This window comes from Scleropages formosus, chromosome 6 (genome assembly GCF_900964775.1).
Source record: "Scleropages formosus chromosome 6, fSclFor1.1, whole genome shotgun sequence".
Taxonomy (NCBI): Eukaryota; Metazoa; Chordata; class Actinopteri; order Osteoglossiformes; family Osteoglossidae; genus Scleropages; species Scleropages formosus.
Window position 1 is genome coordinate 24,832,492 of NC_041811.1, and position 23,520 is coordinate 24,856,011.

Here is a 23,520-nt window from a genome sequence, read left to right on the forward strand (position 1 = left end):
GAGGTAGTGAGCAGGCCAAATTGAACAAGGATCTGAACAGTACAATGGTCCTGGCAAACTGAATTAGTGTGTGAGCAGAATGAAAGCAAAGATGGAGAACTAGAGGATGATCTAGACATCTGCATCAACAGAAGTTGGGCAGGATCCAAAGCCATAGAACATGGAAGGCAGTAGCTAATGAACTAGGTTGACATGGGTCATGGAGAGTGGAACAAGGACATGGGCAGCAGTGAGATGCAGGGGTAGTATGAATGACAGTGGATTATTTGTTTACGCCTTTATGGAATGATGGAACTACTGGTTATTGGTTTCATGTACATGTTACAGAAAAGCCCCTTAAAATTAGGCACCTTGGAAATGAGGAAAACTGGGGACAGCCTGAGACAACAAGGGGCAGCTTGTTTACTGGATGCATAGAAACAAGTGAGTAAGGCCATCGCAAGGGGAAGAAGCATTGTGGATGTGACCCAGCGTGAGACCGAGGAGGTATCAGCCAGAGGAACATGGCAAAAATTTTTTTTTTTTTTTTTTTTTTTTTTTTTTTTTTAAACCTGAACTCTGCAATAAAAGAAGAGCAAAAATTAAGAGGATTCCATCCTGCAACAGGAGGAAAAACAAAACCCATCAACAAACCCAAGTGTAGAAAACTAGGAGAAATAAAACTGCACAGCTCCAATTATTTCAAAACAGCTTCTAAAATATACATGGACCTATCAGCTACAATATTAAAACCACTGATTAACATTCTCATCCCAATGGCAGGTGTTGGGTGGAATATATTAGGTGGCAAGTGAAGTCAGTTCTTGAATTTGATGTTAGAAGAAGGAAAAAGGGGCAAGCGTAAGGATCTGAGTGACTTTGACAAAGACCCAACGGCAATGGCTAGATGACTGGGTCAGAGCATCTCCAAAATGGGAGGTGTTGCAGGGTGTTCCTGGTATGCAGTGGTTAGTACCTACCAAAAGTGGTCCAAGGAAGGACAACCGGTGAACTGGCGAAAGGATCATGGGTGCCCAAGGCTCACTGATGCGTGTCGGGAGCGAAGGCTAGCCCGTCTGGTCCGATCCCACAGAAGAGCTACTGCAGCACAAATTGCTGAAAACCTTAATGCCTAAAAGACTGGTCAAAGTGCCCGTGCTGACCCCTGTCCACCGCCAAAAGTGCCTACAATGGGCACGTGAGCATCAGAACTTGACCACGGAGTAATGAAGGAAGGGGGCCTGGTCTGATGAATCATGTTTCTTTTAGATCATGTGGACGGCTGGGTGCATGTGTGTCGTTTAGCTGGGGAAGAGATGGCAGCAGGATGCACTACTGGAAGAAGGCAAGCCGGCGGTGGCAGTGTAATGCTCTGGGCAATTTTCTGCTGTGAAACCTTGGGTCCTGGCATTCATGTGGATGTTACTTTGACGTGTTCCACCTACCTAAAGATTGTTGCAGACCACATACACCCCTTCATGGCAACGGTATTCCCTGATGGCAGTGGCCTCTTTCAGCAGGATAATGCACCCTGCCACCACTACAAAAATTGTTCAGGAATGGTTTGAGGAACATGAGACTTCAAGGTGTTGACTTGGCCTCCAAATTCACCAGATCTCAATCCGATCAAGCATCGGCGGGATGTACTGGAAAACAAGTCCGATTCATGGAGACCCCAACTTGCAGGACTTTAAAGGATCTGCTGCTAACATCTTGGTGCCAGATGCCACAGGACACCTTCAGAGGTCTTGTGGACTCCATGCCTTGATGTGTTAAAGCTGTTTTGGCAGCATGAGGGGGACCTACACAATACTATGCAGGTGGTTTTAATGTTGTGGCTAATCAGTGTGTGGAAAACATTTCATGTTGACTATAGCTGTTATTTGTATTATGCCTGTATAAAAATAAAGTATTGGATTCTGTTTTGACTGATCACCGAAATGGGTGGTTTGTGCATATTTTATGACATCAAACCCAGGTATCCATAAAAATGGGTATTTAAAAAAAAAAAAAAAAAAAAAAAAAAAACCAAATGTAATTGATTTCACACATACAAGGTTTTAAATTTCAGATAATTTATGCCTAGGAAATAGTTCATGAATAAATGGATTGCAGTGCAAGACAAATGAAAATCTGGCATCGGCTAATATTGGAGATTTGCGTCACCTGCATGTCTGTATATTCCCACGATGCAGAGCAAGCACTGAATTCTAATGAAGAGATGCAGGTGTTACTACACAGCGGGCTGTATGAGCAAGGTATATGAGACAGAGGTATAATCTGATTTTTGAAAAAACATAAAATCTCTGTTACTCTTGTACCTAGGCAGCATTTGCAGATTGTTGTGGGCTGCAAGTATGATGGGTTTTAGATCAACTTCAGGTCTTGGACTTAAGTGGTCAATTTAAGTACCACTGTACCACTTGACAAATGATTTGTGTTATTAAAATCCCTCGTTTATGAGAAAAACCTCATGTGTTGCCTTTCAAAAACGCTTACACGGTAGATGGAAACCCTGAACCAATCGTCAGGAGAACATGAAAATTCCACGTAGAGCTGGATCTGTGTTCGAACCCACAGACACGGTGAAAATACAACCCACTCTGTCATCCTACACAAAGAGTGCAAAAATTCCACTAATGTATTTGGGTTGTTTCACATGTACTTAATATTCATATGTACAGAATGTGCAACAAGTCATGAATTCATAACTTTGTAAGGAAAATTTGCATTTACAATGGGCCGTCACAATTTTCTCATTCATGACTGATGTTTTTGTAAAACACTCACGAACAAGACATGTTCAGACATTTCCATAAAGTATTTGATATTGATATATATGTATTTATTTAAACATAATCTTTAGAATTACTATATTTTCAATGAGGTGTACATTCTCAGTGTAATACAAAACAAATATTCCAAAGGCAGTATTACATGAATGACATTGATATGATGGTTGTGAAAGGGAACTTTTGTTCTATTTATGAACGTTATGTACAGAAAAGTAGGAGGTGGGGAACATGTTTTGGATTTTTAAGGAATCTGAAATGAAAAATAAGACGACAAAGCAGAAAGCAATCTCATGAGAATTTTTTGGCTAAAACAATAAATCAGGCCTAGTACAAGTGGACTTCACATTTAATCCCGTCCCACAAAGACAAATGCTCAGTGAATAAATACGGTCACCTTTCCAAAACATGGTCGTAAGAATAAAAGCAGATAGTCAGATGGACAATGGGAAAAATGTACGCGTATCTCGCCCACCTATCCACGTGTCCTGCCTCAACACAGGCGGCCGATATCATTCTTAGTGCAGCCCTGGTTGCAGCACATTCCTGCCAGACCCAGGGAAAAGTTCCTCTTTTGTCTGTTGGGACGCGGCCAGGGGGCGTTAAGGTTTCCGAACATCTCCAGCAGCCCCCGTTGCCAGCCAGGCGCCTGCTCCCTCTCGCCGAATTCCGAGGATCCTCCGGACTCGGGGCCGTTCGAGTCACCCAGCGCTTTAAGGAGGTCCGTGAGGGACGCGGCAGACTTGCTCGGGCCTTCCGAGGCCGAGCTCCTCGCCCAGCCGAGCTCATCCCCTTTGTCTGCCGGGCCGCTGTAGGAACCAGTCAGGAAGGGATCTGCGGAAACCACAGAGAGGTCGTAACAAGGCGGTCCCAGCATCCGTATTCAGCCAAACCGGTAAAGACTCGAGCGGGAAACAGACGAAATGACAAGCTGCAAAAGCAGAGTTGAGTTTCTTCTGTCTAGAACGCGCCAAAGTCGGGGGTTTCAAAAAGCGAAATCGTCAGCAGTCACAATAGCACAACTGTTACCACGATACCCTCCTCAATCAAGCAAGATTGGCTGCATGAAGAAACCAATGTGGAGAATTAGTCACGAATCACAGTGAAGAAGTGGTATGTGCTTTTCGCAGATATTATGTAGCTTGTGCAAAAATCGCAGGTTTTTCAGCCAATTTGCGCTCAGTCAGTGTAGAGTTAAACTGAGCCTCATCACTTATAAAGCTTTAGGATCGGGCTAAAAGAGCACATTTCTGGAAAGCGTTTCTTCAGTAGGTTGACACATGAGTCACACATATAGTGTGTGAGTGACAGAGTGTGTGTGTTTCACTGATGTATGGATGAGTGACCCAGTGTAAGTAGTGTATCTAGCAGTGTAAGTTACCACGGTGAATAAGGTATGTGGGCTGATAGTAACACTACATACTAGACTAGAGTTCACTGGAAGTTGCTTTTGGAAAAAAGCATCTGCTAAACAAATAAATGTAAATTTAAATGTAAATGACATATAAAAGAACATAAATACATACCGAATATGAATATAGAGAAACATTGATCCCCAGTTATGAAACTCACTGATACTTGACGTAATTTTATATAAGTAGCCAATTTTGAAGGCCCGGAACTTTATGATTTCAGGTGAAATCTAGCAGCGTGTCTTTGGAGAGCTGTCATCGGTGACGAAGTTACCGGCGGTTTCTGGAAACACGTGTGTTTTGCGCACAGCCTCGAGCCGAGCGCTGCGGACACGTTCAAACACGAGTAACATACAGTTACAGTGTTTCACTGTTTGAGACGCAAATGAAAAACGGGTCGAGTCAGGTACACTGCTTTGTTGCGCCACAGCAAACGTGTACTTTTATCCTGCGCTCTGCGCTCTGCGAGTCAGGCTACACATGATTCCCGCAGACATAGACTGCTACACGCTAGAAAACAGCGCGTTGGAGGCTACCTTTCCACAGTTATAAACAAGATTGTTATAAACTAGGCGGCTCGGAGCAGATCGTTATAATCTATCGACAGTTATACACAAGAGTACATATTTCGCGTTATAACCAGTATGTACTAGTCTTACAGACCAGATTGTTATCCATCCAGCCATCCAATTTGAATAACCCCTTGTTCTGAGTAGGGTCGCGGTGGACCGGAGCCTATCCCGGAATCAAGGGGCGCAAGGCTGAGGGTGGAGCACCGTGGGCACCGCCCTCCCGGCAATCGCGGGGTTGTTAGAGCAGCATGTGATTGACGACAAGTACTTAGACAGACAGAGAAGCTACAGATAGTTATATAGTACAGAGACTTTTTGTGCTTTCAGACTGAGCGGACCGACTTAAACGCACGATTCTACGGAGCCCGGCTTTTTTCGCAAAGAAAGTTTTGCGAATAATAAATTGTTTCACTAGTTCAAAAGTATCCCGGGTCGCCCCGCAACGTGACATCTCCACGCCACGGCCACGGCCACGTGGGTTTAGCAGCGCGACGCGGGGACCCCCCGCGCACTCACCGACACCGTCGTCCGCTCCCCGCAGCGCCGCGTCCTCGTCCCCCGCGCGCCTCCAGCGTGACCCCCCGCACGTGAAGATCACGGCTCTGATGAACTCCCGGCCGCACAGTTTCACCCCGTAGTCTCTGGCGAGGCCGGCGGCGCTGCCGGCGCTGCTGGCGCTCACGCACACGGAGCCCGCACAGAGCGCGATGAGGGACAGCAGCCGAAGCATCTCGATGGCGGTGGCGATGGCGATGGCGATGCCGGCTGGGAACGAACCGAACGGAACGGAAGTGACTCTGCGAGCGACGCGGTCGCGAGATGCCACCTGCTTCTCTCGTCTCGGCTGCGCAGGGTAACGACGGACGACGCGGGACGATGCGGGCGCCTCTGCTCTGCAGCCGCTTCTCACCTCGGCTCCTGCACGAGGAGCACCTTATATATATATACGCGGCTCCATCGCGCAGCACTGAGTCATGATCGTCCGCTCTCGATCTCATCTCCCAGTGGTCCGGACCCCCCGCCTCCGGAGCATCTCGAGTCTGACTCCTTCTTCAGGAGACTCGCAAAGTTACTTCGGCTCCGTGAGGCTTTCACTCAAGCAACTTCACAGTTATTTACCCAGCTATTCTCACTGTGTCAATTCAGGGTGGGTACCAACCTTCATCAAGGGCACTACTACAGCTGTAGGATTCAAACCAATAACCACTGGCTTGGAGGGGTGCAACTGTAACCTGCTGTGCTAGCAGGTAATAAATGTAAAGAGGACACGCACGCTGCTTGTCCCAAGTGGGGTCGCCGCAAACTGGAGCCTAACATGGGACATGGGGCTGGAGGGGACACACCCGGGATGGGACGCCGGTCCATCACAAGGCAACCCAAGTGGGACTCGAACCCCAGACCTGCCAGAGAGCAGGACCCGGCCAAGCCTCCCGCGCCACCGCGACCCTCCCAGTGGGGTTAAATAAACCTATTTATCATTTTTTTTTTTTTAAAAAGCTCTTCAGTCCTAACGGTTCCCTCAAAGAAAATGTGTAGAAAGCGCCGCGGAGACTCCAAGGAAGATCAGCATTACTGTTCTAGAGCCTTTCGCTAACTGTCAGCCATGGTTACGGCCCTCAGAAATAGACAGCAGGGATCTGAGCCTATAAAGAGCAGGACAGCTGGTAGTGTGGTGGTTAGAGATGCTGCCTTTACCCCTGAAGGTTACAGGTTTGAATCTCACCTCCACTGTAGTACCCTTGTGCAATGTACTTATCCTAAAAATTACTCCTACAAAAAATGACCCAGCTGTACAAAATAATCAAAGGTATCTTAATCGTGAGTCACTGTAGAAGATTTGGGAGCTGCTGTGACACTACAGTAACAAGAGTGAAACATGAATTTAAGTACTGATAATGTATGGAGCACCAATGGGTTCTGTGGTTAGCAGACCACACAAGTGGGCTATGTTCATATTTTCTGGAGTATACTCCGTGCACACAGTTAGGACACGCCGTACCTCTATGAGAATTTTTTCATATAAGACGGAGCTCTTTATTGTATCACAGAAGAAAATAACAATCTTACCAGAAATCAAAATATTGACCTCAGTCTGGCCAAATTACACTGTGATTGAGAGAGAGGGGAGTTCCTTGCATTTCGTGACAAAGGCCTAGGCGACCTCAAAAACAGTATTCCTGGACGGATTTACACAAAATTAGTATTACATCTAAAATGTTTTGCATTTGGTGTTTTTTTCCAGCCAATACAAAATTGATGATTCAGACAAAAAAAAAAAAAAAAAAAAGAAACAAGAATATGACACTAACATTGGGTGAAATCATTTTACAAATACATTTAGAGCATTTATAATTCAGCTCCATTTTCCTTATTACCAGTGTTCGATTATTCACTGGAAAGAACAAAAAAAATTATGTACAAGTCATCATTAACCAACTGATAATGTAATTGTAAGCTGCTGAAAAATTAAATACCTGTGATATTAAAATACTGGGGAAATGCTCATATGAATTAATTCAATACAAGATTTTGTGGCACCCCAAATTTCTGGTTGCTGCTATGAAGTACAATCGCGGGGGTCTTTCAATCATCAGATCACCATGGTGGGATTACTGTGAACAACTGCTGATTTTGGGGGGGCTTCAGCCGGTGGGAACCTCTCGTGGGTGCTGGATGCGTCCATTGATTCCCGGCTCACTTCTCAATAAAGAAGGTGCTTTGGGCCCGTCGGGCTTTCTCGATAGTCTCGAAGGTGGGTGTCCCATGAGGGAGCTCCAAGCGTTCGTGCTCTGCGACCATAACGTCCTCGGCTTCCACTGGAACGACAGACACGGAAGACGTCTCTTAAAAACCTACAGCGGCAGCTTCCAACAAAATGCCACGCACGTTGCTATTTTAATCAGGGAATAACACAAATTTGACATAGACGTACTAAGTGCCCTTTGACTCAGTGTGGTGGGATTTGTGGTCTTTACACTCGAAATTGCTACCGATGCGCGAGTTCAAATGATATACCAGTGACTTACAGCCACCGCTCTTCATGCCTGGAACATACACTTTATTAAATGAGCACAATCATTACACTGCTTGGCTGAAGCAGTAACAGCGCATTAACATTATTTTGTCCTTTCAAACTGCTTTTTGGGTAGGTACCCCGACAGCAGTTTTCACTGACCAATGAGTCCGTAAAGTAAAAATACACCTCATCAAAAGACACAGTGACAAAAAAGCGACAGAAAACACGGAAAAGGAGCATGTGAATCACGCTAAGCGATTTGTGCTTCGCATACCGCATGAGCACTTGTCCTATGGTTTTACCATGGGCTGGCAGCGCTTAGCGGTTCACGCCATTCCAGCTGATCGCCGCTACATTACTTCGTGAACTAGATTCAGAACTCAATGTACTGCAAATTGGCTGTTTTCAACTAGAAATAAATTGGTGCTGTGCAGTAGTTATTGCTACAAATATGATATATATGCTTGTGTGATGATTTCATCACTTGGAATGCTTCCATTTTGACATCTTAAAGATTTTTAAGATGCAGTGTGGTGGGTCTGTAAATGCATTATTTTGTCCAAACAATAAATAATTGTAATTTGTCTACTGGTTAATTGTGATTTCACTGAACAAATTAGTCCTGCTTTTATTGATTGTGACTTACGAATAAAAGCGACTTTGGAATTATGAACTGAGTAAGTTAGAAACAGTTTTCCGGTCTCAACCGCATTAACGAGTTCAAGAATAGATGCAGGATAAGAATCAAGACAACAGTATCTGTAAAGTCAGTGAATAATGTTACAGAGTTGACAGTAATGAAAATAAAAAATGTAAGGGTTTCGGTTGAGTGGATTCTTTAAGATGAGCTGCAACAATGGAGTCTTCATGTGGCAATCAAAAATGAGCAAGCGCTATCTCTTATTTACTGACAAGATAAAGGTGGGAAAAGCTGTCCTGACCTCAGAAGCACTTATGTCAGGACTTACAGACGGTTGATGTGTGGAGGCCTTAGAAGAAAGTATAAGAGATTGAGCAAGATAAGCTTGTCCAGGTTGTTGGAGAGATTCATCATTCCCTCTTTCGACGACACAAGGGGACAGAGATGGAAGTGGACGATAGGCTTTGTGAAAGATCAACATGGTGCCCTGCTCTTTCTCACTTTGATGGACGTTCCAACCAAGAGGATAAGGAACATAAGATCCTAGAGCAGGTGTTTGCAGAAGATGCTGAGGCAGGGCCAGATGGTGAGCGGCTGGGTAGATGTTGGTATTTCATGCCGAGTTGGGGGAATGAGATTCCCGGAGAACAGCCGAGAGGAGGAATCGTTCAACTGTAATTGATCAGCAGCAATAAACTCAGGCTGTACAGCAGAAAGGTTATGAGTGGATGGATTTGATTAGTCTGTCTTCATCACGTCTACTTTTGTCTAGTGGTGCCTCTTTTTAAGGGAACGCTACACTGCTTAAATTCAATCCATTTTTTGAAAGACATTCATGTTAACTACATATGTGAAAACGTCTTCCTCGTGGCCGCTACAGAACTCCTTCCGTGATTCAGCTGATGATGATGATGATGATTTGCCAAAGCATTTCGAAAGTATTTACACGTAAGCAGTGAGGAACCTTTCAAAGTCAGGAATTTTAGAGACCTTCAGGAATATTAACGGTGAAGAAATAGGGGAGGTGACCGATTCCTTGAGTGAATATCAAGTAACAAACTTTGTCCCAAGAAAAGGATAGACTAATATTTATTATACTCTTTTGTATTCTAAATACGGCAACACGTTTTGTCATATTTGAACATTTCTGAATATCAATTTAAAAGTCACGTCCATAAGATCCTAGTGACTTTCATACAATAGGTTGAATGCAGAAATGTGTCACAACGTGTCTGTCTCTTTGGCGAGTTTCATTGAGTAATTCTAGCCTAATTTTAGCCTTGTCACAATAGGACTGGCTTGAGAGACACCGGATCCATGTGTCAGAAATGACTGATGCTGCGTTTAACAGACATTTACTTAAGCAATGCAATTTCATCACTGCACCTCCTTAAAGGGTACAACAGCAGGCACCCCTGGACCGATTGAAAACTCAGTTCAGCCATAAGGTGCTCGGCTACTACGCCACCTGCTGCCATTCCGCTGCACTTACTTTTCATGCGCTGCGTGAGGGTCCCGTAGGCCATGTCAGTCTGGTAGGCAAGGACGAAGCCAAGGGGCACGATGGGGACCAGAAGACCTGGCTTCCTCCTCTTCAGAGCACTGCGGAAAGGCCATCCGAGCAGCATTCATTCAGTTCAAGTCAAGGCGTGAACGCTCAAAGAACTTCCATTTAAGCATAGGTCCAAATACGTGTACACTTGACATTAATTCATCTTTTTTGTCTCGTTTCACAGCAAGACAACATGAGCTGCACAGAAACTAAACTATATGGAAATTGAAAACAAGCAGCACTGTAAATGCTCACCTTGAACCCATAGGGTTTCACAAAGTGTTCAAAATTTTAAAATCATTCTAAATTATTCTTCCATGATTATACTAGTAGAATTGATCAGCATGGTTAAGTTTCTCTGGATTTCCACTAGACAGGTTGGCAGAAGGTGGTCACCGGTCACTACGGTGTGTCTGAGTAAAGGCCATCGCACACCACGTCTTGCGAGTAATTTAACGAGTGACACTCAGTTCATGCTCCGTTTGCCCCATTGCACACAGAAACAACACATCCATGCAACACATTTGTGGAAGGGGAGCTCCCCCCCATCATAAAGGTTATTATTATTCTAAAAAACTGCACATGACGCATGCATATGAATATTACTATATATGCTTTCATACTGCTTGCCTCGTACTCTCTGTGAGGGAAATGCCAGAGGTCATTCCATCATCTTGAAATCCAAGCGTTCTGCTCTTACCCGGCAGTGAGGCCAAAGGCAGCAAGGCCAAAAAACGTGCTGTAGTACTTGAGGAACTCCCTGGACCAAGCGATCTGCATGGCCATCTGCCGCTCTCTCATCTGATTCTGCATCAGAATCTGCCGTTCCAGCTGAGACAGGATAGAGGACACAAGATCTCTAATTGCGGAATACTAAAATCACCCTGGATCACTAAGAATGAGGCTGAATCCCTAATGAGGTCTCTTCCGGTACTGGCATTCTTACAACGTACTAATAGCATGTTTGCACATTTATACCAACTGCATTCTGTGGCGTTATTTGTAAGCTTCCCAAAATACACATGGGGATCCTTTTAAAGTTCAAGACCTTTATGAACAAGATTTTTTCAAATTTCAGAAAAGAAAGAAAGCCAAGCAAACACACTTTGCACTTTGACGCTTTTGATGCGACGCGTCCGCAGGCATTGTCACCAGCGACCCAATCAGCTTGCTGGGTCAAGCTTTGGTTTCAATCACACATTACTAGGTCACACCGACACATGACACAAGTGTGAGGAAATGATAACAATAAATCACACAGAATACTTAATGGACCTTGGCAATATGCCTCTGAACTTTTTGTACATTGAAAGAGAAATGTAACAAATGCTGAAACATGTGTTTAATGGTTTCTTCAGCTTTAAATTAAGGTGTCTTATGGCAAACAATGACAAAAACTTAACCTGGAGTCTCCATTAAAAGGTTAGACAGGAAACACACTGGCTCTTCAACTTACAAACGCTAGTAAGACCAGAAACTTCTCAACTCCAAAGTCACTTTTACCACCGAGTCACAATCACTAAAAGCTACATGATAGACATTCCTCTGATTAGTCACCAGAAAGCTATGAAAAATTCTGAAAGCTGTAATAAAGAAAAAATACTTTGTAGCACAGGGGGTGCGGTGGCGCAGTGGGTTGAACCACAGTCCTGCTCTGGGGTGGGTCTGGGGTTTGAGTCCCGCTTGGGGTGCCTTGCGACGGACTGGCATCCTGTCCTGGGTGTGTCCCCTCCCCCTCCGGCCTTACGCCCTGTGTTGCCGGGTAGGCTCCGGTTCCCCGTGACCCCGTATGGGAAAAGCGGTTCTGAAAATGTGTGTGTGTGTGTACTTTGTAGCACATCAATCCATACATCCATCAATATTTACTTGTCTAATGTGATGTTGCAGGGGTCTGGACCCCAACTCAAAAGCACAGGCACAAGGCAGGGTACACCCCGGACAGAACAGCAGTGCAGCAATACAGCTTTTTACAATTACGTTTTTAACTTAAAACTAAACTGAAACTCATTGAAAATTACAGAAATATAGAAATATTTCATATATAAATGTATCCCCACAACCTATTTTATCTCAGTTGCTAACCAATACGTCATGTAAGCACATGCACCATTCGTCATTTTCCAGCCACTTTCAACTTTATCCACACAATCAATAAATAATAATACAGACTCCCTCAATGAATACTATGAAAGTCCTTTGATTTATGGTGATTGGTGGCACAGTGAGTAGTGCTGCTGTCTCACAGCACCTGGGTGGTGTGAGAAGAGATGGGTTCGATTCCCCGCTCAAGTCTGTGTGGAGTTTGCATGTTCGCGCTGTGTCTGCATGAGTTTCCTCCTAAAGACATGCTGTTTAGGTCCCCCCCTAATGTGCGAGTGACAGAGAGAGTGTGTTCCACTGATGTACGGATGAGTGACGCAGTGTAAGTCACCACGGTGAATAAGGCGTGTGGGCTGGTAACACTACAGAGAGTTCATTGGAAGTCGCTTTGGAGAAAAGCGTCTGCTAAATAAATACAAGTTTATTTTAAGGATAGTTTCTTTAAAAGTCTTGGCTATAGCTACAATTAAAAGTAGTACATTGTAAGGGCATTTAAAATTTTTACTAATTCTGAGTAACATTAAAACCAGTTTTAAACCATTACTTTGTTTCTACAAACTGTTATTCGATGACATCTGTTGATGTCATCTCGACTGGTGATGAGACGTTTGCAGTCTGAATGCTAAGCTCGGCGAACACCTGGACATCTGGAGTAAAACATGTTGATTGCAAAAAGTAGTGAAATGTACAATTTTCCCAGAATGTCCTCAAGTGCAAGTAACGGAGTAAAAGTAACTCATTACGACCCACTTCTATACTCAGGAACACCCAAAGCTGTAAAAAGCGGGGAAGCAAAGTGAATAAGACAGTCTCACTCTTATTCTGCTTGGGTGCATTTTGCTGCCAACTAATTGCTGGAGGTGAAAATACAGGTCACTCTGAATGCAAAAGACAAATTTTAGAAATTAACATGGTGAAGAGAATACAGTTAGAAAACAGAGAAATAAAAAGTAAAATGATTGCATCGTAGACAATTTATAACTCGAACGTGTGTAACAGGAGCAGCTTCTACATTTTAAACATAAGGAATAAACCGAAAAGCTGGAATGACATCATTCAGTGAAAGTTAATAGCGTAACACTGAATAAATTAGAACTGAAACTGAGACTTGATTACGCACAAAAAAATGACAGTGAGTCCTCAGTTATCACCGTAAAACAGCAACATTAAGTGAGTCATGCCAAACGTTGAATCAATCCGACAGTCCTGCATTAGCTTGACTAAAACCATCGTATAGAGGGGGTTACGTTGACCACATTCATCTGAAACTAGTATATCCCTGCTGTAGTTTTCACACCAGATCTAAAGTGATTCCAGTTTTTTCATATTTATATCTCAAACAAGACAAGCATTTAAGTATCTAGAACATCCAAACACCGTGAGCCTACAGTATCAGGATTAAAGCTCGATTGAAGCCCAATTAGTTATAATGACGAGCAATAACGCAATTGCCAGCTAAAGAAATTGATTAGGCATCTTCCTCATATGAAACATGAGAGCACTTTTCTATAGAGTTATGGCATTTTAATAAATGGAAAAGAACTGTTGCATGAGTCATCGAAACAATTCCGATGGAATGAAATCACAGCGTATTGTGTGTGGTTAGAGCCGTCTGTGACGACAAAACTCACCTGAAAGTTTAACTCACTATAAAAGCCACAGCATGAATGCAAGCAAATTGGAGCTATGGGAGAAACTTTAATGGTATGAAGTCATTCTATAAGCAGGTAACTCGGTAGATAAGGCAAGGAAATATCCAGATATTGTTAGTTAAAAAAACATCAGAAAATTACTAAAGTGTAATAATAATAGTAGTAACAACAGTAACCTGTCAAATCATAAAGTAAAAAAGTATTCTGTGCCATTACATGATGATTGTGAAAGTTTGACCTACTTACTGTTCAACTTCTAAATTCACTTACTACACATAGCTTGGATTCTGTGGTCTTGTATATGGGGAACCTGGAAAAGTACTATTCAATGGAGTCTTTGTGACTCAACAGCTATTGTTTTAAACTGGTTCCGGCAGGCTGGGTTGTGGTCCCAATGGCACTGACCCTTTCACATCCAGACATTTGGACTTTTTAAATTTCCTGATGAACCTACGGAAGGTCAAGTGAGTTTTTGTTAACCACTTTTCCTGTTTACTACGCATAACGAACCGCGTAAGAATCACCCCGACCCCCCATACTAGAAGAAAATACAAAAGGCAGTGTTTTCTCACAGCTCTCCATTTATTAAGGGGTTGGGTTCCAGCTACAATGCTTTGTGCGACATGACACTGAAAGGTTCAAGAAGCGATAACGGAACAAAGTTAAATGGCATCTGTATATTAATGCTGATGAGACATTTCAGGAAGTGCTATGTAAATTGTTTCCACTGGGCACTGAATAATTCAGGTTGAGGAAAAGCAAAAGGTTGCCCAATAACCTATTTCAGTGGTCACTTGTGTTAATCTTATGTCCTCTTTTTAGGATATCTAACAACTGAACATAACAATGAAATAACCGAAAAACACTGCATATGCATAGGGTCAAACTCAAATATCAAAACTGGCCCAGATATAACAATTATAACTAAAGATGACAATTAAAAGTGGATTCAACATCATGGACTTCCGCTTATAATTTACTCGATACAAAAATCTTTAAAATTCACCTGAAATGGGGTTTTACGCTACTTACAGATCAAGATGCTCTTAAGCTAATTTTTAAATTCTACCATTTGTGCCGACATAAAACGATAAAGAAAATAATATTAATCATGATTATACAAAATCTTGGGAAATGCCTGCAAATTACACATCTATACTAAAATAAAAAAGCCTTGAAAATGCAATAGATTCACCTGGAGCAATTCCTGCATGTAGCAATGGGTACTCAGATTTATCACAAGACAATTCTAAACACAGCTACATATAGGAGTAAATCAGTTAATTCATAAAGTGCCCCTAAGAAAAGTCACAGCTGCAGCAGAAACTTAAAATGGGATGTGGATCATGATGCAATAAGTGAAATGAATGACGTGAGAATCAATGAGTACATCAGTACCACACATGGACTCAAGCTTTAAAAAAACTGCTACTCACCTAATACACTTAGAATACTGAGGTTTAACACTGATCTTCAATATTGTAGTTTCTTTAATCAAACATAAGACACCTGTCCATCAAAGGAAACTATCACAAACTTCTAGACTTTTAATCCTAACATAGAATTCATTTAAAACACAACCTAAAAAAAAATATGAGAACGAAACATTTCTTAATAACAATTTCAAACTCTGAGTTGTACATCACTAACTAGTGAAATTAATCTACAGTACTGTGAAATTAATAAATGTAAATTATTCAAAGAAAAACCATACATTATAATAAGACAAAAATCTGTCACAGGAATTATGTATCTAAACAACACATTTAACATACATGCTTTCCAAGCATAATAAAAGATCATATTCTCTTTGAAAGCTTCTCCTACACATCTTGGTTGTCGGTAAGCCATATGCCCATTCATAAGTATCTTTCAGAAATGACTTTTTTTCATAGTGTAAAACCACCATGTATTGTAATAATGACCCGTAAAGCAAATAAATAAAAGAAAGTCAAAGTTCAAAATACAAAGGAATGCCTTACTTGCTAGTTAAAATTTTAAGTGAACAGAATTATCATGAATGGCAACAGCTTTACAAAAACCTTTGTATGATATAATTCTTTATCCACTAATCACAAATAATACTCTCAGCAGAGAGGTACTCAGAGTCAAAGTCAACTTTACTGTCATTTCCACAATATATTAGGACATGGATAGGAGTGAAATAGCATTAATCATAATCAGTGATTATATTAATATAAATAAATACATTAAATTATATCAATCAATAAAACAGCCATCATTACTAGTGATTACAGTAATTACACTATGAGCATTGCCAGTCCTGCTTTGTCCTCTCAGAAAAGCTTTCACAAGGTCTATAAGGGGTATATACTGAAAAAAAAACTCCTTAGTGGATGGAGTGGTAATATTTATGAATTATCAGTGTATCTTTCCATGCATAGCTCTTTCCATAGGCTCCTCTAGATACTGGCATAGTGTCAAAACAATGGAGTCTGTATGTCACCGATAACCATCGGACAAGTGAGAATTCTGACTTGCATTTTGCTCGCACTGACATCTTTGGGCTAACTTTGGAGGCTACTTGTGGACTGCTAGAAAATATCTTTGAGCAAAATTAAACTAGCAGAAAATATCTGCAGTAAAGATGTGGCTCTGTAACTTTTTGTTTTGGCTTTCAGAATCTACATTTTTATGTAACATTTCATAAAATGCAGGAGATGAAAACTTAAGTGTTGCTAAATTTTATAAATTCCCATTGAAAGAAATGTGTGTGTGCATATGCCGTTTCCTCGTGTTACAAAGCTTGAAGTTACGAATTGCTTAAGATAAAAATTTTTCCAGTTTGTTATTTTTTCTTTACTGTTGCATTTTCTAAAATTGCTGTCTGTTGAGGAACAAAAGCAACCTTCGTTTCCATGTTCAGCCATTAGTTGGCAGCAAAATGCACTCCGAAAAACGTGAACACTATGTAGGACGGCCTTCCTTCAACTTAATTGCAGCGTTTACTGCTGGTGTTTGGTTTTCCTAAATGTCCACAATCAGGAACAAAATAAGGAATTTCAGGGGCAAATTGTCCAGAAATCAGACCTGAATAGGGGATTGTTGAGAGAATGCCTTTCTATCCTGTTGTTTTAATTTAATATTAATTTTAGTTTAGCTCAAAGTTAATAAAAAGTTAAAATGAAAAGTCTCACAAAGTATTTATTATAGCAAAATCACTGACTTTTTAGATATCCTTACTAGTAAATAAACTAAAGGACATCGGTTTTATTGCTTTTTTATGAATTGTGTAGATGATAGAGCAAGCTGAAAGTGGGCAAAAGCTGCTGAGCGCTGGACATGTTTACAGAGCTTGAGAGGTATTACTTATTTTTTCCAGTAATTTGAATGAGTTTTAATTTGAATTCAGCTTTCAGTTAAAAATAATGTATTAAACTGTGATGGATTATCTTGAGAGTACCCTGCCTTATGCCCTACACTTCCAGGACACACTCAAGACCATCATGAAACTGAAATGGACAAGCATTCACTCACTCACTATCAATTACCACTTATAATGAGGCAGGTTCACGGTTGTCCGGAATCTATACCAGAAACACAGGACAAACAGTAAATTATAACACTCTAAAGAAGTGTTCTGTGGTGGAATCTGGTACCATCCAGGGTGTACCCTAACTAGACAGATGCCCTGAACTTCTGGGATAGCCTGCGGACCACCATGACCCTGACTTGCACACACAGTTACGAACAGAGTATGAATAAGCCGGACAGAAGTGTTGTAGAGATATCTATAATTATTTGAGACATCTGTGTAATTATTTAGTGACTGCATAGATACAAACAATTGAAAGTGGTTAGAAGCTGAGGAATGTTGCGAATACTTACGTGATGAATTGGTCTGCAGTTGGGACTGAAAAAGAGGTTGTGGAGCAGATGCATTTTTCATTTTCAGTAATTTTCAATGAGTTTTAATTTTAACACATAGTTAGAGCCCAAATCACAACATTGTACTGGAAAAGCAATTGTTGATAATGGACAGAAGTGCCCTATACATGGTCGTCTGTGTAATTTTTCTTGCGATATCTTGATATGATTTTATGAAGTGATGCCAAATTGGGTGGTACCTGAGCCCAACAGTCCTCATATGCAAACTGACATTGTGCAAGAAAGTGAGAAGTTCGACCAGTATGTACAAGACACAGAGGTGATGAAGTGGTAGCTGAAACGACACGACAAGCTCGCTGACATTTCAAAAGGCCATGCAAACAAATTTGTTAATAGGCGTGGCAAACCAGCCAAAAATTTCACAATGCTGGCTCATGTCAGGACAACATCTCAGGTTGCCAGGTGTCTAGTGTCTCTGTCAGTCAAAAACCCGAAAAGCACTTGAAAAAAGATCCATGTCACCTCCCTCGAGACCCTGCGTCAGTGTCCTGTTATTGTCTGTCTTGCTACGCCTGACCCTAAAAAAGCTTAAATAGCCTGACTACGTGACTTCCAAACACACATGTTGAAAAACTGAAAAGAATTCTAAAAGGGAAAATTTACAAATCGGTTATTTTAAATTTTCTTATTTTAATTGTGTGGGTTTCACAAAATAGCTTCCTCCTTTGATATTAATTTTACAGCCTGAACTGAGTTGTGTACATTTTTGTTCGGGTTCAACACAATTTCGCCACTGAATTTGGCATACAAAACATTTCTGATTCTGCATCTACAGAAATATTATTCAATATTGTTCCTGGTCTGTTTTGTCCACTAGTTCTATGGCTACTTGTAATTTATTATTAAGTTATAACACGAAGAGAGCAATCTTTAAATAACAGTGCCCCCATTGTGTCTTTACATTAGCATTTCCCATTGTAAAAATATATACTATTAAAAAAAAACACTAAACGTAACCAGAAATTTCTGATGCCTTGCGATTTTTTATAAATGGTCTCAGATAACTTTTTTTAAACAAAGACAACAAAAAAAAGAAAAAGCCATCATCTTCAATGACCTGCAACAGAATCACCATAGTGTAAATTGTGGCAAGTTCTTTCATGACGTCAACCTCACGTACCCTACAATTTGTATACTTTCAAAATTTTATAAGAGGATACATTAAGATGTCATTGCACCATTTTTGACATTAAACTTGTCCACATGATGTGTCAGTCTCTGGCCGCTAACAATGTGCTGAATTAGCCTGATGTTGAATACACATTCTCCATTGACAATGTCTCTGGTGTCAGGATACAATCCATTTAAGAGCGAAACGGACAATTAAACGGACTTTGATTGATATGACTTGAAAAGAATCGACCCAAAATGCTCTCTGTTTGATATGAAATTACCAGAGAAAGAAGGTGTGCAAACTCAGCCAAGCCCATTTTCAGAAAAACTAAATTAATTTCCCTCCATTACCTTATTTAACAATTAACATTCCCACACTACAGATGGAAATTGGAATCGTAATGACAAAGACAATGTGACATGAAACGATGGCATTCTAGCTATGCCAGGTACTTTTTGCTTGCACACTGAGGACCAATAGTGGGGTAATGACATCTCAAGCTCTATTATAGTTCCAACGACACTCCAGTACACAGTGCAACTCACTCGGTTCAGCCATATCATTCACTTGTCAGATATCCAAAATCACAATGTTTCAACACATTTTACACAAGAAAATTATATCCTTGGGATGTGGCTTTTAGTAACATCAAAAATTAGCTGTCAAAGACATTTGAGATTATTTCAATGCATGGTTTACTGGAGTCCACACAGTACTGCAGGGAGACGACATCAAAAAAGTGGTTCATTTGAATAACCTAAAAACCTTTCAACTGTTAAAAAATTCTGAGCAACTTCATAAAGACAAATAGAACAGAACAGTTGTATGTATGCTATGACAAGCTTCCACTTAAAATCAAAATGCTCTCTGCATTGAACGCAACTTCTGTGGGAAGCCTGTGAATTCATCTAGTGAGAAAAAAGCCATATTTCATGTGTTTCTGCATGGTTCCAGTACCAGTCATTACTGTCCATGAGGGTGAAAGTTGAACCTGATCTGATTGCTTGTGTGTAACTGAGTAAATACAAACACTGCATTAACTCACATTTCTGCTTCATTTATATTCCTAAATGAACCATCTTTAGATAACATTCTCCTGCTTACCTACAGTATGTATTTTTTAAAACTGGATGAGTAAGAAATACAAAGCAATGAAATATATTTTGGCATCAATTTACTTGGACTGAAAATAGGACACAATTTGGAAATGCAGATCAGGACTTCAGGTACAATTAGTTTAATACTAACTCATTTTACTGTTCTTTTGTTCCAATCTAAATGGCTTACTTAGTTATTGATACACTTACATTTATTCATTTAGCAGATGCTTTCCTCCACAGTGACGTACATCTCATAGGAAATACAGTTTGTGCATTATATTAGGAGAAAAAGACATAGCTGCAGATGTGTGATTCTTTAGTTTGTTTTCTTCACCATACGAACTGACGTTCATCACACAAGTAGATGCATAAAACTTAACCAGAACTACTTCCACTACAGCTTTCAACAAAATCTGTGTAAGAACAACATTTTTTAAAATACCATGTTATTCTCAAATTTGTGGGATTTCTAAAAAGAATTGATGAATTAAAAAGAACACTTTGTCATGAGTGCAATGAGTCATCGTGATGTCCTCAGATAAGGAGCACCGAACCTTAGTACCCCAGGTTGTGTGATAAATCAAAGATTATTACTCATTATCTGTTACATTTATGAGAGAAAACAGAGGGGGAAAAAAAACAGCAATACTTTACAGCTGCTTAATACAGTCTGTCAAGTTCTGTGTAATAACACTGAGAAACAGATTACACATCGTGACTGCCTTACAGGCAAAGATAAATGAAAATGTATAAGCCAGAGAATGAGGAAATGTGTTTTGTTTGGTGCAATAAAGAAAACATTTTAAAGCCATTCATGCCTTCAGCTGGCAAAAGGACCTCGTGATAGTTTTGCTGTTACTGCAATCTTTACAGAGAATAAACAATAGTGATAAAGCTGAACTCGCAACCCTTTTTAAAGGTAAATAAAAATACTGTTATTTATTTCACATTCTGTATGTTGTACGGATCATTTACACATAGAAAGTCTTAGGAAATTAACAACTGTTTTCAGGACACAAAATTTTTAGATGTACTTTTAACTTTAGATTTCTACTGATGTTTCTCACCTGGAGTCTTGAATTGAGGAGCATGAACTCCTGCTGCTTTTTGAAGTTTTGCTCCATGGACTTCGACATTAAGAACCCCATTGCAATACTGATGGCGAAAACGAAAAAGTAAACAGAATTGCAAGTGCAACATTACAGAAGATATATTTAAGAACTGTTAATCCACACGGACGCTACGACTGTAGACAAACGCTTGGTGGTGGCTGTTTAAGCACCAAGACAGGAACCTCCTGTGGTGCCATAAATATGGTTTAATCATAATTTCTCTTATAAAATATCTAACTTTACATGTTCAGTAAAACTGTGCTATGAGCAGCTTTGTATTAAAAAAACATTAGAAAAAATATCAATACCTTTTTCTCCTTATGTTTCAAAATGAGATGTTGCAAATTTTACTCAGGAAAATTATATCCTTGTTATTTATCTTTTAGCAACATCAAAAATATTAAAGATTATTTCAATGTATGGTGACAAAACAGAGGTTTAACAGTAGAATCATGAGGGGTCTTATTTCTCCACTAAACTTTAAAGACAGTAAAAAGCAGCAAGGGTCGTTTGTCACAGAAAGGCACAGAAAACAGGAGCTGCGCACAGCAATACGAAATGTTATTAAGAAGTTAAAGTGACACTGCTGTTCGATTCAGGAGGAAATATATATTTTGATTTCTGAACTTAAGAAAAACCAAACGTCCGTTGGGGCTGGAAAAAAAGCAAGGGTACCTGGGGCTGGGACAAGAAACACAAAGTGTGACAAAAAAAAAATCATTATGAGGCACTTATTTACCTCAACTAGTATCTTTGTACCACCACACGAGTGTTTTTTTGGGCTTATCTTTTAAAAATGTATTCTAAGAATAACCAGAAGACACGTTTTTTATTCTGTGGTGGTGTATTCCTGTATTTACTAGTACTAGTTGTGTATACGGATATTCTTTTTAGACAAGCTTCTCTGTTTTCTCTTCTTTTCTAGTGAACATAATAAAAATGCAATTTTTTTTTTTCCCCAGAATGCCAAAAAAGCGAATTAATGAATAAATTAAAGAAATCAAGACTAAATTGCAACCGACTCTCGTCACTCCGCAGCAATTCACACCCGACGGCGAAATTGCTTGACGACTCAGACAGAGCACGTGACGTTACTGCGTCATCTTGAACCTCGACCCACCAGACAGAACTAATAGAGCTGGGCGAAATTCGGCGGTATTGAGTCATTGAACAAAATTATAACCTTGAGTGTTCTTTCTGAAGACTTGTGAGCAGACAACGTATACTCACAATGGAAGTACACTAAAAACATGAGACTGCTAATTAAAATACTTTCGCCTTTTTTTTTTGTCGTTGCCAACTAGTAGTAAACTGTTGGAATTGCTCGTCCAGCAGCAGTCTGTCTCTCAGTGACTAAACCAGCATTCTTCGTTCAACGATAGCCAGCTGGCAGCAGTATCAATACTTTTCACGATTGTGTTTTTGTCTAGTTAATTAACAGGATTAAGTATTCGAAAATAAAGTTGACAGCGTCCTTCGACGACACACAGACCGTCTTTCAAAAATACCACAAGCAACACAGCTGAGTTAGCCAACTAATCATTAGCCTACTGTTTTCCGTCTAAATTTCCTGCGCAGCTAGTACTAGTTGTTAAAGGTGACATACCTTCTCCCGTCCTTTAACTACTAGAAATATGAATGTAGTAGTTTTGTGCTCGGGCAACAATTGCTGTAATTAGCTCCAAAACGTGTATCTGTCGGTTGTTGATTGGAAAGTCTTGAGGATCGCCGTTGTCCGCCTCGAGACAAATCACCCGTTTTAATTGGCCTCATGGCGGCGGGGGAGGAACCGACACCGTGGCGTAGAGATAGTTGGCCTGTTAATTTCGCCTGAGACGGATTTAAGAACAAAAATACCTAATCTCTAAGAATGTGTAAAGCGTTTAAGGCTGTAGGCGGCGTCGCCGTAGTCTTCTTTTTTTTTTTTTAAAAATAATCTCTAAATCGGAATCGGTATTACGTTGAGTTCAGACGACGAAATCGTACTTAAAGGAAAAAAAAATCACAAACTGTTTAGCTGCCGCCTTCTTCAGTGTGAGGATTTAAAAAAAATACTAATCACACTTATTATTTGCATTTCTTTATTTTAAATTGCTGATGTTATGGGGGGCGCGGTGGCGCAGTGGGTTGGACCACAGTCCTACTCTCCGGTGGGTCTGTGGTTCGAGTCCCGCTTGGGGTGCCTTGCGGCGGACTGGCGTCCTGTCCTGGGTGTGTCCCCTCCCCCTCCGGCCTTACGCCCTGCGTTGCCGGGTAGGCTCCGGTTCCCCCGCGACCCCGTATGGGACAAGCGGTTCTGAAAATGGCAAATTGCTGATGATATTTATTGCTGCTTGTGTCACACGTGTGTAATGCAGGTACCCTAACACAGCGTGTACTCACTTTGTGGGTACGGTATTAAAACGGCTTTAGACGACTTAATGTCGCCCTCTAGTGGAGACCGCTCGTCACTATCGCTAAAATGAGCGGAGCGCTTCGCTACTGCGTCTGCGCACCAAGCACGGTTATTGTTTCCAATGTTGTGTACTTAACATTGTGGTAGAGCAATTAATATTTTCGTCGTAGTACTA

General features: G+C 40.9%; 2 protein-coding genes across 2 annotated transcripts; both read right to left on the minus strand.

Annotated features, from left to right (window-relative positions):
- Window positions 1–2,878: 2,878 nt before the first annotated feature.
- Window positions 2,879–5,665, minus strand: rln1 (relaxin 1). The gene is made up of 2 exons (XM_029253056.1): window positions 5,272–5,665; window positions 2,879–3,605 (listed from the first exon to the last, which is right to left on the minus strand). Exons 1-2 carry the CDS (start codon window positions 5,483–5,485, stop codon window positions 3,265–3,267), a joined length of 555 nt encoding a protein of 184 aa, XP_029108889.1. The 5' UTR covers window positions 5,486–5,665; the 3' UTR covers window positions 2,879–3,264.
- Window positions 5,666–6,765: 1,100 nt separating this feature from the next.
- Window positions 6,766–22,849, minus strand: plgrkt (plasminogen receptor, C-terminal lysine transmembrane protein). Its single transcript, XM_018748410.2, has 5 exons — window positions 22,557–22,849; window positions 20,906–20,993; window positions 10,664–10,794; window positions 9,904–10,013; window positions 6,766–7,571 (listed from the first exon to the last, which is right to left on the minus strand). The coding sequence occupies exons 2-5, from the start codon at window positions 20,984–20,986 to the stop codon at window positions 7,450–7,452; spliced, it is 444 nt and encodes a 147-aa protein (XP_018603926.1). The 5' UTR covers window positions 20,987–20,993; window positions 22,557–22,849; the 3' UTR covers window positions 6,766–7,449.
- Between the last annotated feature and the right edge of the window lie 671 nt (window positions 22,850–23,520).